The sequence below is a fragment of the Chelonoidis abingdonii genome, chromosome 17 (genome assembly GCF_003597395.2).
Source record: "Chelonoidis abingdonii isolate Lonesome George chromosome 17, CheloAbing_2.0, whole genome shotgun sequence".
Classification (NCBI taxonomy): Eukaryota; Metazoa; Chordata; order Testudines; family Testudinidae; genus Chelonoidis; species Chelonoidis abingdonii.
Window position 1 is genome coordinate 33907365 of NC_133785.1, and position 17952 is coordinate 33925316.

Consider the following 17952-nt stretch of genomic DNA (forward strand, 5'->3'; position numbering starts at 1 on the left):
CCATAGAACAGAAGAGCGCAGTTTCGAGGGTGCATTGAGCAATGCTGCTAAACCCCATACATCCTGCACCTTCTAACAGCAGTACGATCACTCAGGCCAGTCACCTGCAGACACCTGAGGCCACTGGGCATGCCAGGAACTTGCTGCCCAGGGCTAATATTTTTTAGGGCCAGGTTTGAGTCCCACATCCCATGTCCCTCGACTCAGTTTGATATTTTCCAGCATTGACATACTTGGTTTTTGCCCATTTCTTTCAGTCCTTTTGCACTTCCAGCATTACAGACCCACTTTTCCCCATCACTGCCCATGCAGCCCAACTCCCCCCACAGCCGCACTCCCCTCTCACTACCTCACTCCACCTATGTTCTCTCTCACACACACACACACACACACCCATGCTACACCCATGCTCTCTCCTGCCTCAGACGCCCCGAGTCCCCAAATATTGCACCTGTTCACAAGGGCAATAGGATGTTGAGGATGAGAGCTCTGAATGGAGGCCATGGGGGACAATGGGAAGCTAATGGACATTAATGTTGACAACTGGCCATGTGACTTACTTATCCATACCGATATCTACTTATTTAACGAAACAGGGAATTTCCCCCAAACAAACGCTTGGCTGGGTCAGAGTTACAGTTGCTCAACTGCAAATTCTACAAAGACAATCACTAAAGGTCAAGCAGATCTATAATCACTATAGCTAAGTTCTTAGACCGCAACATTGAAAAGCCTTAGAACAAGACATAAAATAAATACCACAATGCTTTATAGAAGGGTACAATTTTCAAAAGCACCTATCTGACTTCAGAGGCGAAGGCCTATTTTCAAGAGGGACAGAGTCACTTCTGAGCATAGGCCCTGTAGCACCCACAGAAAAAAATTGGTGGGGTCCCATCCTGCCCCGCCCCTCTGCTCCTGCTCCTGCTCACCTCCACCTCCGCCTCCTCCACGAGCGCGCCATTGCATCTTGCTTCTTGCAGCGAAACAGCTGATTCGCGGTGCAGTGAGGGAGAGGGGAGGAGGGGGAACGCAGGATGCTGGGGGAAGCGGTGGGGCCAGGGCGGGGATTTGGGAAAGGGATCCAATAGGAGCAGGGAAGGAGTGGAGTTAGGGTGGGGACTTTGGGGATGGAGTTGGAATGGGGGCAAGGCCAGGGGCGGGGAAAAGGGTGGGGAGGCACAGGCACCCACCAGCGCCGGAGAAAGTTGGCACCTATGCTTCTGAGCCCATTTGAACGTGAATGGGATTCAGGCTCTGAAGCACCCAAGGGTGAGAATTTCAAAGGTTACGTAGGCTCCTAAAGATGCAGAAAGACACCTACCAAGATTTTCAAAGCTGCCCAATTAGATTAGATGCCTGACTACCACAGAAATCCAAGTGAGGTGCCTAATATAAGTGCTTATAAACCCAATTAAGCACCCATCTGCATCTTTAGACACCTAAATACCTTTGAAAATCTGTCCCTAAATCACTTTTGACACTGGCATTTAGACTCTCAAGTCACATTTTGAATTTTTGACTCGAAGCAGCATCTGAAACATGATCTGTGCAACACAAGATTTTTGATTTCATTACCCAAGTACAGCTTTCTAAAATATGCAAGATACTCCAACACACATATGAATAGAGTGCAATCAGAATCTACAGTTTCTTTAATCTGTAGGTACCTGTACTCCCTCATTAGAAGAAAACAAAAACAACTGCATATTTCTGATGTACTCACCTCCACCATAGGTAGTGGCCAACATAATTGAAGACACCCATGCAATCTCACTGTAGGATGTGCCAAAGACATCCTGGATTTCTTTGAAGAAGATTGCTATGGCTTTAGGAAAAGCATATGAAAATCCAATGGAAATGAATGCTCCAAATACTACTGCCCAGCCCCAGCCCCCATCAGGAGGGGTGTAGGCTAGGTGTGTGTTAGCTGGAGGCGACATGGCCAGGCTAAATTAAAGCCCAGAAAGCACTCCTCTGCAAGCCCTGAAAAACAAAGTGTACACACGCAAAATTAGTCCTTGGGCAAGTTCTCCACAACCACTTCTCTCTCTCTCGCTCGCTCACTATCTCTCAGTGGTAAGGGTTTGGAAAATCTGCCGCTGCTGAAGCAGAGTCAACAGAAATTTCAAACACTGCTTTAGAAAAACACAGTTCCTAGGTAAATGGCATGCTAGGTGATGGTGCTACAGTACAGCAGATAGCAGCTCATTCTAAATCTACTTGCACCCTGGCCTAGTGACTCAGCCTGCCCCACTCGCTTTTATCTATCGACCGATGAGATACCAGGGATCTCCATAATTATTCTTTTGAGGTGGCTAAGATTTTGTTATGGAGGTTACAGAAGTCACGGAATCCACGACTTCGAGAGACTCTGTGACGTTTTCCACTGCAGCTGTCCAGGGGACACCGAGCTCCCAGCCATGGGTCCGCAGCTCTGAGTTGTCACAGGCAGCGCCGGAGGGGCGGGGGATGGGAGAAATCCCTGTGCTCTCAGCCACTGTGGGTAGCCCCTGGAGCCCCAGCAGCAGTGAGTGCTGGACCCTCCTCCCTCCCCATTTTGTCAGTTATTTTTAGTAGAAGTCATGGACAGGCCACGGGCTTCCCTGGATTTTTATTTATTGCCTGTGACCTGTCTGTGACTTTTACTAAAAATGGCCATGACAAAATCTTAGCTTTACTAAAGAATAACAGCCCAAATTTTGACCATTTCCACATCCCTTTGCAACTCTAGTGGCTTCAACTGGCTCACTCTGGGATGCAACTCCAGGAAAAATTCATTCTGTGTGTAACATTCCCCTCTTTTGGAGAGAACAGAATTCTATCACTGTATCTCCTTCCTACAGCTGTGTGTGTTCAAGGAAAACCTGAACCCCCCAATCACCACCACCACACACATAAGCAGGAAAAGGCAGAAAGTTGCTGCTTGAAAATGCAGCCAGGAGCACAAAGACAGCGTGACGGCTACCATCTGTGGGAACATGCACACTCAACACATACATGCACGATCATGCACACAGACTACACATAGGAGATAAGCATACACACAGAACACACCAGGAGCAAATCAGATCAAAGGATTCTTAATCAAGGACCCTGTTATGTGCAATGCACATGCCCATAGAACGCGATATGTACTCACTGAGAACACTTGCATATGCAAAGAATACCTCTGCATTCAAAGAATGAATATGCACATAGAACACACAGCACACGCATATGGAATACACATAGCCCGAGTACATGGGAATCACATACACACCCAGCACACAGGCTGGCATTGTGAATGCACATGGATACACAGAAACAATACAAGAAACATCCACATATAGTATGCAGACGATATGTGAAATAGGCACATGGCACACAGATTACATCAGATACACTGGCTTATAGCATACACAGGCCTCATATGCATATGACACAGCAATAATGCATGAAGCACACGGGCATACGGAAGACACACGGTACACAGGCTACATAGATCTGTGGCAAACACACTAGGCTCACACACACAGCACTGTACACAGAGTGTACACACACAGGTACATCCATATGGCACTATGATAATAGATGAAGCTCACATGCATGTGGCATATACAGGGTACACAAGAAACAAGCATGTTACTGCATCTAGCACACACAAATAGGCAGATACATGCGGCACACAGGCTGCACATAGAGTGCGCACACTGGCACATGCATATGGCACACAGGTGACACAGAGCACACACACACAGAGGCACATGCATGCAGCACAGGCCACACACAGACTGCACACAGAAGCACACGCATGTGACACACAGGCCGCACACAGACTGCACAAGCAGGCACATGCATATGGCACACAGGTGATGCAGAGAGCACATGCAGGCACATGCATGTAGCACACAGGCTGCACACAAAGTACACATGCAGGCACCTGCATGTAGCACACAGGCCGCACACACACAGATACCTGCATGCAGCACACAGGCCGCACATGCAAGCACATACATGTAGCACACAGAGTGCACACACAGGCACTGCATGCGGCACACAGGCTGCACACAGAGCGCACATGCAGGCACATGCATGTAGCACACAGACTGTACACAGAGTGCACACGCAGGCACATGCCTGCCGCACACAGGCGGTGCAGAGGGCACACGCAGACACACATGCATGTGCCATGTGGCACACAGACTGGGCAGGCAGGCCACAGACAGGCACATACACGTGGCACCCCGCCACCAGCTCAGCTCCCTAGCAAGCTCCCAGCGCCCCCCAGCTGGAAACACCCCGCCAGTCCCTTCCCCGAGACAGGGGATTCCCGGGGCCCCGCGCCGGCCACTCACCTGCGCGCTGAGCCTGGCACTGCGCGGGCAGCGGCGGCGGGAAAGCGCCAGAGTGGGCGGAAAATCTCAATGCAACCAGCGCGAGGGGGGCTTAAAAAACCCGCGAGGGCGGGGCCGGGGCCAGCCTGCCCGCTCCAGACCCGGGGGGAGCCCAGGCAGAAGGGGGTTAACAGTGATTCCCTTCCCCTGAGACAAGTGCCCCCCCCCCCAGAAGCAGCAACTGATCAGCACCCCTCCCCCGGCTGACCCGCCCTGCCTCTGCACGGGGCTGCAAATCCCAGCCCCAGCCAGAGCGCGCCTCTTGCAGCCACGCAGGGGTGTAGGCGGCGGGGGCAGCGGCTTTGGAGACGCGGTGCAAACGCGCCAGCTGTTGCATCAGTTTCCTTGCACGCGCTAAAAGTGACCCTGGCTCCCCCCTTGCTCCTGGGCAGGACAGGCGCTGAAGGGAAAGACGCGGCGCCCGTTCGCAGGCGGGCTTGGAAAGCTCAAGGAAACACCCCGACACTTCAACAGGAGACTTTGCAGAACCGGCAACAAACTTCTCGCCTTCGTTTGAAACTGCCGGTCCACAGCCGGATGCGCCGCCGCCAAGGGCTCTGCAGGGCGAACAAGGCACATGGGATGGGGGGGGTCCTGCTGCATTGTGAAAATAAAACACTGATCTGCTCTGAAAAGCGAGAACCCTCCCTGGAAGGGGCACACGGCATCGCCTTAGCCGGGTTACCAAGTGCCCCCACCCACCTAGTAGTAGAATTGTGCAGGGGGCGGGGAACAGCAGATGCTTTTTGTGTTGTTTCCTTTCAGTGTGTTTCCCGGCTTGGTTTCATGCGGATTGGTCGGGGTGTGTTGCACTCGTGTCCATCCTGCCAGTTTTGCTTTCTGGTTCTCTTGCGCCAGAGCCCAAGGCTGCAGTGTACCGACTGCAGAACCTGCAAGGCCACTTCCAAATTCAAACTACAAGCTGTTTATTCAATAATAATAATAATAATAAAAAGTAATGGCATTTATCTTACTAGTGGAGTGGGGCCCTCACTTTTGAAAATTTTGCCAAAGAAAAGATTTGAAGCACAAAATAATAGGTCTTTGAATATAAGCTATTTTCCACTTATTTTTAATATATTCTATGTAGCTATTTAAGTTCTTTTATGTATAAAAGCAAACCTAAATGCCTAAACGATGGGCCGAAACCTCGCTGATCCTGTTCTTTTAAGGTTCAGTCCTATCTATTCCCCCCCACCCCATACAGCAGCGGCTCCAGGCACCAACGCTCCAAGCATGTGCCGGGGCGGCAAGCCACAGGGGGTGCCTGACGGTCTCTGCAAGGGCGGCAGTCAGGGACCCTTCAGCGGACCTCTTGCAGGCAAGCCACCGAATCTGCAGGACCAGCGAGCCTCCTGCAGGCGCGCCACCGAATCCGCGGGACCGGTGGACCTCCCGCACGCAAGCCGCCAAAGGCCCCAGCCTGCTGTGCTTAGGGTGGCAAAAAAGCTAGAGCCGCCCCTGACCCCATAGATGCTGGAACTAACGGTGCTGCCGCACCCCCTGGCTCAAAGTGGTTTCCATTATATACAAAGTTTACAATTTGCTTCAGTGCATCCCCACTATAAAAATTGTTCCAGCAGCCTTGCTCTACCCCAATTTCTAGGACACCCAAGCCACATCTCCACTCACCTCGCACATCCTAAATTGCCCTAATAAACATTGTAAAATGCAAAACAATGATGAACCAAAGAGCATTTGGGTGTTTTGTGGTGTTTGTTTAATATTCTTTTATGCCCTCTGGGCTGCATAATCTGTAAAGCATACAAATAAATGTTATTTCTGAATGATTATGAAATCTGAGATTAAACTGAAAACCTTGGACCTTGGAAGATATGAGAATGTATAGAAATTTTAAAATATTTATCACAAAATCCTGGATATTCCTTTCTATGCACAAAAAAGTGTATATTTGAAAAATACCACATAAGGGAGAATTGCCTAACATTAAGTACAAACAATGTATCTTAATGTTTAACAGTTTGGTTAAAATAGATCTGATAACACAGAAATGGTTTTGTAGATTTGTTAAATAGTATCTCTTCACTTGTGTAGCCTATAGGACTAACCTGTTTGCTTGTGTATACTATCTATATATAGATATCTTTTCTTAGAGTTTAAGTATTTAGTTTGTTGTAATAGGTTTATAGATTTATATTAAAGTAGGTTTGGATGTAATGGAAGAGAGCTACAGACCAGATCCAGTATGTTAAGCTAAAGCACAGTTAGCGTATCTATCTCCTGTGCCCTTTTACCCAGAAAAGCAAAGTTAACCTTTTATCTTGTTTTTCCTATACCCAAATAAAGTGCCTATGTCTAGGTCTAAGACCAGCAGACAATGAAGAATGGCAGGGGTGGGGTTCAATATTGTACCCACAGACTTAACCAGTACACCACAAGAGTCTGATGTGTGTACATAGCTGTCATCAATATGCACATACAGATTAGCCTGTGGGGTAAGTGACCCTAACATTTCTGAGGGTGAGGAATGAAATTTGGGCATAAGAGTGTTGGTGTCACTAGGCATAAATCTAGGCCTCAGTGAACCAAAGCTCCTCCATGTTGAACTCTACTTGATCTAGAAAGCTAGCAGCTGTAAAATTAAATGTGTAACAGTAAGTTATCAGTTGCAGCACAGCTAAAACCGGTCTAAAGCAGTAGTGATAAGGCCTGTGCATCTTTAGCAGAAGGACAAGATAACTTGCAGAAGGAAAACTTACTAACGAGCTGCCGCGGCCAAGATTACTTAATGCACCTGCGCTTACGTAACTGCTACAGGGGGAGGAAGGAGGAGGGGAGGAGGAAGAAAGAAGAAAGAGGAAAAAAACTTATAAAAAGGGAAAAGCCGCTTGTGTAGGGGTGCATGATTTGAGGCGTTCATCTCCTTGCACCACTTTGAGATCTCAAATAAACTTTGCTTGCTTCTCCACCCTGGTGTGTGTTCATTGGCGCTTCACACTCTGGACAACGAACCACTGTTGCTTGCCTCAGGCACCCTCTGCGTCGGCAACAGTTCTTGCCGTCCCTGGGTGGGCTCGAGGCTAAAATTAGCCTTGCCCAGATCCCTCCTGGTGGTCAACGGATCGCGGCGACAACCGATGCCCAGTGCACACCGGTGACTTCACCGGGGGCCTCGGCGGAGACGCAGTTCGACCGACCCTGGAGGGCACAACGGTGCAATGCGCTTGAGTTGTGGAGAAGCAGTTGTGAGCGATGGTGAGGAACCGGTCCCTTGGATAAGGTAAGAACAGTCCAGTGGTCTGGACTTTGGCTGTGGGCGAAGGTGAGGAACCGGTCCCTTGGATAAGGTAGGAACAGTCCAGTAGTGTGGACTTTTGCCCGAGGCTGGGGTCGCCCAGTCGTTGTAATTAGAGGCTGGGGACGCCCAGTCGTTGTAATTCCCATTAGACAACAGAGCGTCATATAATGGGTCAAGGGCATGGTATGGGGCGCCAGGTACGGTGTACACCCTTAGAATGTATTCTAGTGAATAGGAAGATGTTTGGTTCAGATCCGATGACTAAGCATAAACTGAAAAAAAAAAGGCAAAGCAAGATCTCAGATGCAGAATGGTACTGGGGGCCAGTGTGAGTGACTGTTACCGGAAGATGCCCAGAGTATCCTGTGAAGCAAAAGCTCGTGTCCAGGACTACTCTAACGCAAGCCCGGTAACTAGTGGATCTTTAGGAGGTCCGACCCATAGTGGGCTGACTCGGTCTGGCATCGTCTGGTGAGAAAGCTACCTGGGTCTAGGAGTGTGTGTACCCATCTCCCCTTCCCTTTCCTTTCCATGTGGGCTACTGACAGTCTGATCATCTCACTGGATGCAATCAAGAGTAAGCGGCGCCGTCTCTCAGAGACTAGCTGACGCTCTTTGCTGAAGGGAGGTATAGGAGGGTCGTGGCCATCCTCGTTAGCCTCTCCTGTGTGAGTACCCTGTAGGGAAACATCCTTAATTTATGAGCCACTAGCGCAGACAGGGCACCCTCCCTGTGTGTGTAAGTGGAAAATGGCTGGGGGGACAGTCTAAACATTCCATCTCACCCCCTAAGAGTACCCCCGCATATTACATGTATGTACATTATGGTTCATCAACCTGCAGGTATTTAGAGAATTGGAATATTTACACGCGTGAAAATCCATCTAAACAATGCCCACAAGAAGGTACTTCAATCTAGATAAGATCATACATCTAAGAGGAGCGTTTAATCACCAAAAAGCCCTGACACAGCGTGAGCAAATTTGTCTGTTGAGGAAAGGAACGGGTTAATTTGAAATTCAGCTTGGCCCAGGGATAAAAAGAAAGTTGCTCTGCGTTCAAGGTCAAGAATCAACGCAGACTATGCTAAGTACAAAGAAAAACTGCTTTCAGCTCCAGCTGGTTGTGGAAAAAGGAAAATTGACAGAGGCAAACCAAAGGCAATATAAGTTACAGAACTGAGATTACATTTGCAAAGCTTAACTGTCCAGTAAGATCCAACAGTGTTCCTTTTGTGGATCGAGCCGGTGACGGCTTGGTGACACCAAAGAAGCCACACGCAGCCGACCTGCCTGGTATCTCTGAAGAAGACGCTTTGTGCAGGTGGAAGGATTCCAGGGTTGTAAAGAACAGCCCCTCAAGAGCAGAAGCATGTTGGAAATTCTGGACAAGCTGTATAACAGGGATAATCCTCCCATCCACCCCCCCCTCTCTGACATATACACAGAAGTGGCAGTCTGGACATACACTGTGTGAGTTGAAAGGGATTGGGCATTACTGTTTTTCCAGAATTAACTGGAGCTTAAAAAATTCAGTTATAAGGTGTTTTTTCTTCATCTTCCCCACACATCCTTGTAGTGTCAGCCTGATCACCTGAACAAGGGATAATTTGGTAACAGAAATTTTGTCACAGTTTGGCGAGCAAATTAAGAAAGGGGAGCCCTGCAGAATTTACACCATCTATTTGTTTTATTCCTTTTATATGTTTGCTTGCTTGGTACTGCTGGTGTTATTATGTGAGAACTGCATGAGTAAAAAGTGAGCCCTAAATAGGATAAGAAACACTATCAGGTTCTGGTTCTGTTCTGTTTAACCGGTTACTGTTGTTTTTCTGCTTCTGTTTCGTTTGGGCGTTAGGAGTGTGGGCGGAACTGAAACTCTCGTTCGTAATTCCTCAGAGTGGAAACCATGCGTGCGAGGAAGCTCTGAGTTCGAATTGAGATCTTCTGTCCCGTCCCTCTGTAGCGGTCAGTGTATAGAATGGAAAGCCTGGCTTAGACGTAAGTTTCTCTACTCTGAGTAATTCTCTTTTCTGTTTAAGTGTCAAGCAGACAGATGGGATGAGTCTCCTGGGTAAACCCTCTAAGGGGTTGGGATATATTTAAATAAATGGCCTTGCCCAATGGGCCATGTGTTTTTGTCCAGGTGACAAGCCTCACGAGGAAGGACTCGGGTAGTCTTGTGAGTAAAATGTTAAGGGAAGAGACCAGGAGGGGTGGGAGCTAGTGAGATCCCACCCTCCTAGCTAACTGGTAGTGGAGACAAGTTGGTGCCCATGGAAGGGACAGTCAGCAAGAAAAGCAGGATTGGGCCCAGGCGGCAGGCAACAGACAGAGGGAGATGGAAAAGATTGGAAACGTTTAAGGGTGACTGGGAGGAAGGATCAGTAATGTAAGCATGGGGATTTCAAATACCCAGGACTTACTTGGAATGGTGAGTTAAGTTGATAAAAAGTGGCTGTTTGAGGACAAGTAAGTGTTTATAGTGGAGAGTGAGAAGTTAACTCTGTAGTTGCTGGAGGAACAGCAGTTGAACTTTATAAAATGCTAAAGAGAAAGTTCTTGGGTGTCTGTGAAAGTTTGTAAATAAATTCTAGGCAAGAAAATTATTGGATTTGCATCATTGGTTTGGCTATGAAGCCAATTTAGTTAAATAGCTGAAGAATGTATACAGTGTATATAATTGCAAACCTGGGCTGCCTATGAACAAATACAAGAAAATATGGGGTAATCCTCTGTTTTGCCTGAATCAACAAGGGTATTTTGTATATTTTAAGCGATGATTGTCTGCCGAGAAGGGTAGACCTTTGGTTTTTTGTCTTTTCCAGATAACCAGAAGAAACTGATGCCAGGCTGAACAGCATTCAACGTACCATGCATTTACTGGCACAATAGGATTATGTTTGTGTCTTGGTCTTATTTGGTGTTTGTCTTGTCCGGATATGTTTTGTGTTTAATATTTTTATAGAATAGCCTAGTTAAAATCAAACAAAAAGGTTAATTAATGCAGATACTTGTCTTAGAAAGAGAATCCTGTGCACCTTATAGACTACAGACATTGTTAGTCATGAGCTTTCGGGGTGATACCAACTTCGTCAGATACTTGTCTTGTTCAACTTGGATACAAAGTGGTTGGATAAAATCAGGATGAATTGTATATACTAAAGTCTAATGCATTTCTTAAGTAAGAAAAAAGAACTTTCACTGGCCAAATTTTTAATGCAAAAATTGTTTGTAATTGCATACCAACAGTTTGGACAAAGACTTGAAAAGGTAACCCACTCCCCATTGGTACATGAGATCTTTCTGGCTACCTCAGATTTCTAGCCAGGGGGGCTGCATGGTGGAAAGCTATTGGACTAGAGGTTGTATTGAATGAACTCCTCAAAGTGGGTGTGCTTGTTCTAGCTTTGTTGCTCCAAATCTGTAAATAAGGTATTTTAGTAAAAGGTGTTGTGGCATATTAATTGATAATTAAGACTAATGTACTGTATAATGACAATGTTTATGTATTCATTGTTGGGAAAAAGGTGTAATAAGTGAAATAGTGGAAGTTTCCTTTGGCAGGGTTAAAAAAGAAGCCAAGAAGGGAAAAGTGAAAGAACAGATGGAGTTAACGGAAAAAAAATATTAGCTAGCAAGGCTCAGGGCTATAGAAAGACACTGAACTCCATTCAAGGACAATGTCACATTAGACTGGCTAACAACAGGAATAGGAGGCGTTGAATGCCCACAGCAGCTATAGAGAGTTTGCAACACGCCAGGCCATAATGAAATGTGTTAGGTTTCTTTGCTCCAGGTAAGGAAGCGCTACCCGAAGCCTTAGCGCCCATGCCACTCCTTGAACCAGGACTGGATTGAAATGTAAAGGTTCACCACGAAAGACTGCTTGGCTCAGCTGAAAAGGCCCTTATAAGCTCTGCCTGACTAACAACACCGCTGTTGAAGTGCCAAAGCTGACTGCTGGACCCATATTTCAATGCAAAAAAGACCCCTCCACCTCAGAGAATTCTCCTATTGATGCTTAGCCTATTCTCCTTCAGGCTCCACTGTGCCTCTGGCAGTGGGAAAAAGTTACAAGGTGAAAGTGTAGTAACCTCTCCTTGTCCATGACAGATCTACTGTGCCTTTGCATTTTTCTAGAAGAATCAAAAACCATTACAGGGGATGTGCTGGTAACTTCTCCCTGGGTGGCTGATGAACCACGACTGTTTCGGGGAAGAAGAAGGAACACTCAGAAATTGCCAAAAGTCCAGGAATTCCTGACTAGAAAGGACATTAAGACTGACCCTGGTGAGGAAACAAGAATTTACATGGGGTTGGAGGGGCATTTGTGGGACCCTGCTTGGGAATATGGGTAATTGGATTGGGTTTGGGTTATTCTACAGGCCATGCACCCTGGTGTCTGGAGATGCAGGCTTGATAATGTAACCCCTCCTATGCTCTTTAATGTTTAATTGCCTTTTGAAAGTACCTGAGAATGGTTAAATAAACAGAGTAATATAGTGCTACACCAAGGAAAGTGGTAGTTGAATAGGTCATTTGGAGGCTGGGAAGGATTGCAGTGTGGATCTAGTATTGTAGGAATAGGATTTCCTGAATGACAGCTGATGCCATTGGGTGACTCTTGATACCAGACTTGCCCACTGCCCTTACAGACGCATCAGATATATCCATCTGATCTGTGATCATGGAAACATACTTGCACACTTTCTGGTGAAGTGTGGCTCAGGGGGGGTGTGCGCCTTTATAAGGGATGAATGCCCGTACTATGTCCAGAAACGCACAGGATAATTCAACAAGACATTCTGTTGCCCGAACAGGCTTTTGAACAGTGGAAGGCCCAGGAAAGGGAAACCCACTATTTCTGGTTTCCACTCTGGAACGGTTACCCAACTTGGGGGGACTTAGGGGAGGCATTTCGCCTCTGCCTCATGGTGGGTTGGTGTGTATTGTTACCTCGCTTTTGTTTGGATTGCCTAAAGCACTCTACATAGAATTTGTACCTCCTTCCCCCAGGAATCCGCTATACTCCCTCATTATATGACCCCAGCTCCCTAGAGCTTAATCGCTTTTTTTGTCCTCAAAGTCTGAGAAAACTTCAGACCAAAAGTTTGTTGAGGTATTCTCAAGGAGGGAGTTGTTAGTGTCACTAGGCGCTCATGGTTGGTCACCTGAGGGCAGGGCAGTAGAGTTCAAACCGATGACCAGAGGCAAGAACAGGTATTGTGGGACACCTCCAGGAGGCCAATTGCAGTGCTGAAATTGACCAGGGTGTCTACATTGGCAGCAGGTGCTGTAGCCCCGGTGCAGAAAGCTGTACACTTGTCATCAGGGTGTTTTTTTTTTACAGCACTGCAACTGTGCAGTTTCTGTACACTAAGTGGCCTGGCAGTGTGTACACCTCAGGAATTACAAAGCAGAAAGCTGCTTTACTGGTCAGAAATTTGCCAATGTAGACAAGGTCTGATTCACTAGGCAAATGTTCTGGTGTCCAGGAGAATGTTTGTTGAACTGGGATCGGTAGCCCTCATCACTTACCAAGGCCTCAAATCTAGAAGGAAGTCAAGTATGAGCCTATTCAACAAATATGTTGACACTGAGGTTGTGCAAAATCACTTCAGGTATGGTTGGGAGCAGACAGACCAAGCTCCTGGTATGTCAGGGAGTTTCCTGTTGGTAACCAAAGTACTTCCAGCTCCTGGTACAATTCGTCTGCTTGGTGCATGGGGTTGCAGCACTCCTCAGGTTTGGGCTGGCTGCTCCTGTCATGATGGCCAGATTTGTGAGAGTGACATGGCAGCACACACGGTGACAGCACCTACAGCAGGGCCTGGTTGTGGAGGGGGAAGGAGGCAGAGCCTAAGCCAGCAGCATCAGGCGGTAAGGCAGGTGGTCGGGTAGCCTGCTTCCCGGCCACGCTAGGCGGGGGAAGGCTGTACTAGCTGAGCTGAAGGCTAGGGTGACCGAGATCCCAGTGGGTGTGTTGGTGTCACTAAGCATAACCCTAAAGTAACTTAAAAGGTAAAAGGTAATAAGGATATAAAGTCTACCTGTTTAGGCCTCAGATGAGCAAGAGTCCTTCCATGTTTAAACTTTAATTGACCTAAAAGGCCTGGTGTAACAGCCGTTATCAGTTGCAACAGTTCTAACTGGTCTAAAGCAGAAATAATGATGCCTGTGCACCTTTAGCAGAAGGACAAGATAACTTGCAGAAGGAAAACTTACTAACGAGCTGCCGCGGCCAAGATTACTTAATGCACCTGCGCTTACGTAACTGCTACAGGGGGAGGAAGGAGGAGGGGAGGAGGAAGAAAGAAGAAAGAAGGAAAAAGACTTATAAAAAGGGAAAAGCCGCTTGTGTAGGGGTGCATGATTTGAGGCGTTCGTCTCCTTGCACCGCTTTGAGATCTCAGATAAACTTTGCTTCTCCACCCTGGTGTGTGTTCATTGGCGCTTCGCACTCTGGGCAACGAACCACTGTTGCTTGCCTCGGGCACCCTCTGTGTCGGCAACAAGAGGAAGGATTTCCGGCATTTGCCCTGTAAAAGAGGTGACCCACCTTAATAGAGCTCTCTCCATTCTTACTGACGTCAGTTCTATTCTTACTTATTCTATTTCTATTCTATTTCTCTCTCTCTATCTATTCTATCTATCTACGATGGCTACTACTATTAGTAGGCTATACTTGTTCTTCTTAAACTTTAAGGTTCAAGGGAAGCAGGCTAAGCTTGGTTTCCCTAAGTTTTATTCTTAGTTTTATTAGGTTTTGATTTTAAGTTAGTCAAGTAAACCCTAATTTAGTTTTGATAGCTCTTAGCATTAGATTTCTTCTAAGCACTGCATCCCTCACTCAAGAATTGAGAAACTTGAACTGCAAGGCTGGTCCTGCGTCTCTTACCACCAGGTTATCAAGGAAGGGTGTGAGTATATTAACCAAAGCTTTGTTGCATATAATACTATATTATCATATGTATCTTTTGAATAGCAGTAATGCAATTGTAACATTGTAACTCTGGTTATTTTACCATTTACTTACTATTATTGATTTTAATAGAAAGTCTTTAAGGCTATATCTGTCTCAGTGTGAGCTTCCTGTCATATCCCTGAGGGTCCTTTGTAAATTCTGCGGAGCCTGATTCAGGACAAGAATTTTTATCTTCTGATCAAAGAAATTGGCGAGCCTAAAACCCATACTATTAATATTGATGATAATTATTAATATTAATAAATTAAAATTAAATACAAAGTAAATTAATAAATTAAATTCCCATGTCATCCAAATTAATATTATCAGTACACCCTAAATCAGGCTACACTTGTTTGTGTAAGAAAAGGAAATTTTTCTGTTAAGCAGGTAACATCTCCTTTAACACTAATTTCCTTCTCATAAAACTGCATAGTATTGCTTTTAATCTAGAAATCTCATATTACAAATGCATGTATATGTAATATAACAGCATATCATTTACATTTTGTTGTATCCCGCCATGTTTATGCACAGCAGTTTGCTGTGCAATACATAATTATATTTAAATTCCTACATATCAAAATTCTCTTTATGAAACTTATTGGTAACAATTTAACAAGTTGCCAGTAAATTACAGTTGCTTTCTCACACCTGTATTTAGTCCAACTTTGCCTCTTCAATTCTGGTTTATATAAGGGCCTGATTCAAAGCCCTTTGAGATCAATAAAAAGCCTTTAAGGCCCCATCTACCACCTTTGGGATAAGGCAGCTATTTCTGAACCACTCCAAACTTTATGGAAGATCGCATCCAGATATGAGTTTTGCAACTAGTCCCTCTTTGTATAACACACTGAACCAAAACCCATCTCTGAACCAGAGACATTTTAATCAGATTTGGAGACATGCAGATACAGTTATCAGTCTCAACTTGGTGATGCAAGCCAATCTCTACTCTCAGGAATCTGGGACCATACAATCTTTATCAGGGTAAACAGAACCCAAAATCATCTTCGGGGCTTGTGGAATAGCATCCTGTTGTGATTATTTTTTGACATAATGTGATGATGTCATGCAGTATCATGTTCTGCAGTGGCATGCTAACATATCACAACATGTTAGATGATACAGACATGGCAAGTCTCCTTTCTAAGGGTCAGAAGAACCACACAGCCTGGTTGCCATACATGTTCTCAGAGCCATAATGCAATATTTTCCCTCCATACATTTGAAGAAGTGTTTTTTTTACCCACGAAAGCTTATGCCCAAATAAATCCGTTAATCTTTAAGGTGCCACCAGACTCCTCATTGTTTTTCTAAAGCAATAGGTACACTGTATTTATGGAACATTTAGTATTAGGGAGAATATTTTTCCAGCATGAAAGAAATTCACATACGTAATTTCTTGCATCTAGATTGTGCATGGACCACATCCTGATGGTAACCTAGATAGGCCTAACTTCTTTAGGCACCCCCCACTGGGATCTTAATCTGGTTCTCTCGAATGACTAACACCTCTCATTTGAGAGACGGTTCTTTTCATACCCTTTTTTTCTTCTGTGGTCTGGAGCTTTGGCCTTTCAATGAAAAATCAGCCCTGTAGGCTCAGCAGGAAATCAAGCCAGAGTCCTCAGAGCCAATGGTAAGGTATTGTCCCTTAACAGCTCTTGTGTTTGCTGAGGGGTGGCTTTATCTTTTCATTCTTGGTTGTTTTTCCAGACAGCCTTATATTGAGATAACCTAATATATTCATATAGTAAACATCTCAATAACCAGGCCAACATACCACGTTGATAAATTATCACAGGGCAGCTCCAAATCCATCACAGTTATAATCTATCTTTTCAAGAGAGCCTGGTGATTTTGATTTTAAAAAGGTATCTCATTTAAAGGGGCCTGATTGTCAAAAAAGGCTAAGAACCCACCCTCTGGAAATCTGATCTGTTTAGGTGTCTCAAGCTAAGCACCCAAAACCACTACTTTTGAAAATGTAGCCCTATACTTGCATTAATATCTTATAATTAATCCATTTAATGTGCATTGTTTTGTTGCATTCAAGCAGATTTACAGCTGTTTAAAACAGTAAAAAAATCCATTTAAAAATACTTTTTTTGGCCTGAGTATGTATATTTTTATAATGCCACTAATCAAAGAAAGCTTTTATTTTCTTTTAGTTACATTAGTAAAGTCATGGGGAGGAATGCTGTCCATGCATTTCACAGGAACTATGGTCATTAGAATCCAAAGGGAAAACCCAACCATACATGAGTGCAAGAACTAATGTGAATCAATAGAGTCAATGTTTCCTTAGACCAGTATTTAAGCCAGAGCTTTCATGTGCCACTGAATTCTCACAGGGGTTGAAAGTTATCTGACAATTACCATAGATAAACCTTAAATCCCTGAACCAGTCCAAGTTCTTTACTCACTGATCTCCATAGAAACAATTTATTATCCTTACGTAACAAACCAGGTTTTTTTTTAATTGGTTTACTATATAGAACCAATATGCAAGATGGCAAGATAGATTACACTATGCTGAGTAATCACTTGCTTCTGAGATATCAACTTCAGTTCAAGGCAAATGCTTGGTAGTTCAACCTGGCCAATAGGGTGAAATTCCCCATAAACTGTAACATCAGTGGAATCCAGATACTTTTTCACATCCAACAATTCCATTAATGTCCTCAGTGTGACCTCATTTTGAGAAAGAGATTACCTGGTACATTTGAAAATGGTTATTGTGTTTAGAGTTCTTACAATATTCTTAATTTCACTCAAGGGATCAATATATATTACTATGGGTTATTGTTTGACGGTTTTTAATTCCATAAAGTCCTTTGCACTAGATCTAAAACAGATGCAATCATTACATTCAAGCTTGAAGACATATCAATAGTTTCTCTCAATAGCCATAGCAGAACTCACGGCAGTATTAGCTTTATCCTCTTTTGCCCAAGACTTTGGATTGCCTCATCACTGAGCATGACTAACCAAAGTTAACACAAAATGCCTTCTAAGAGCGTTTAGCCACAGGCCCTCCAGCCCTTAGGGATTTATTAGCAGTAATAGTTGCAAGTTAGGAGTTTTAATTATGTGAAAACTTACTTATTCAGTTCCCAGTGCTGTGATCTAGTGAGAAGCCAGCAATAAAGAGGACTGCAAATGAATGGGCCACCTTTCTTTATAGCCATGCTCTGAATCTAGGGTGACCAGATGCTAAGTGGAAAATATTGGGACTGCCGTGGGGGGAGGGGTGCCTTTTTAATTGTTACACTCACGCGTCTGGGTCTTTGGCAGCTGGTAATAAACCTTGCCACCAAACACAGAAGCACCCATCGCCAAAATGCT

The 17952-nt window shown here is 45.1% G+C and overlaps 1 protein-coding gene across 2 annotated transcripts in view; it reads right to left on the minus strand.

The window, feature by feature from the left end:
- LOC116822127 (monocarboxylate transporter 2-like) overlaps window positions 1–17952 on the minus strand; it is a 74225-nt gene that overhangs the window by 46318 nt on the left and 9955 nt on the right. The window contains exons 1-2 of one of the 2 annotated variants that reach the window (XM_032775764.2): window positions 4338–4593; window positions 1727–1986 (exon numbers count right to left, since the gene is read on the minus strand). The exons of the other annotated variant lie outside the window; for it this stretch is intronic. Of the exons in view, the coding sequence (XP_032631655.1) occupies window positions 1727–1943 (217 nt within the window). The 5' untranslated portion in view covers window positions 1944–1986; window positions 4338–4593. Of the gene's footprint in view, window positions 1–1726; window positions 1987–4337; window positions 4594–17952 lie in introns of those variants that run through there. 2 annotated transcript variants of the gene reach the window in all.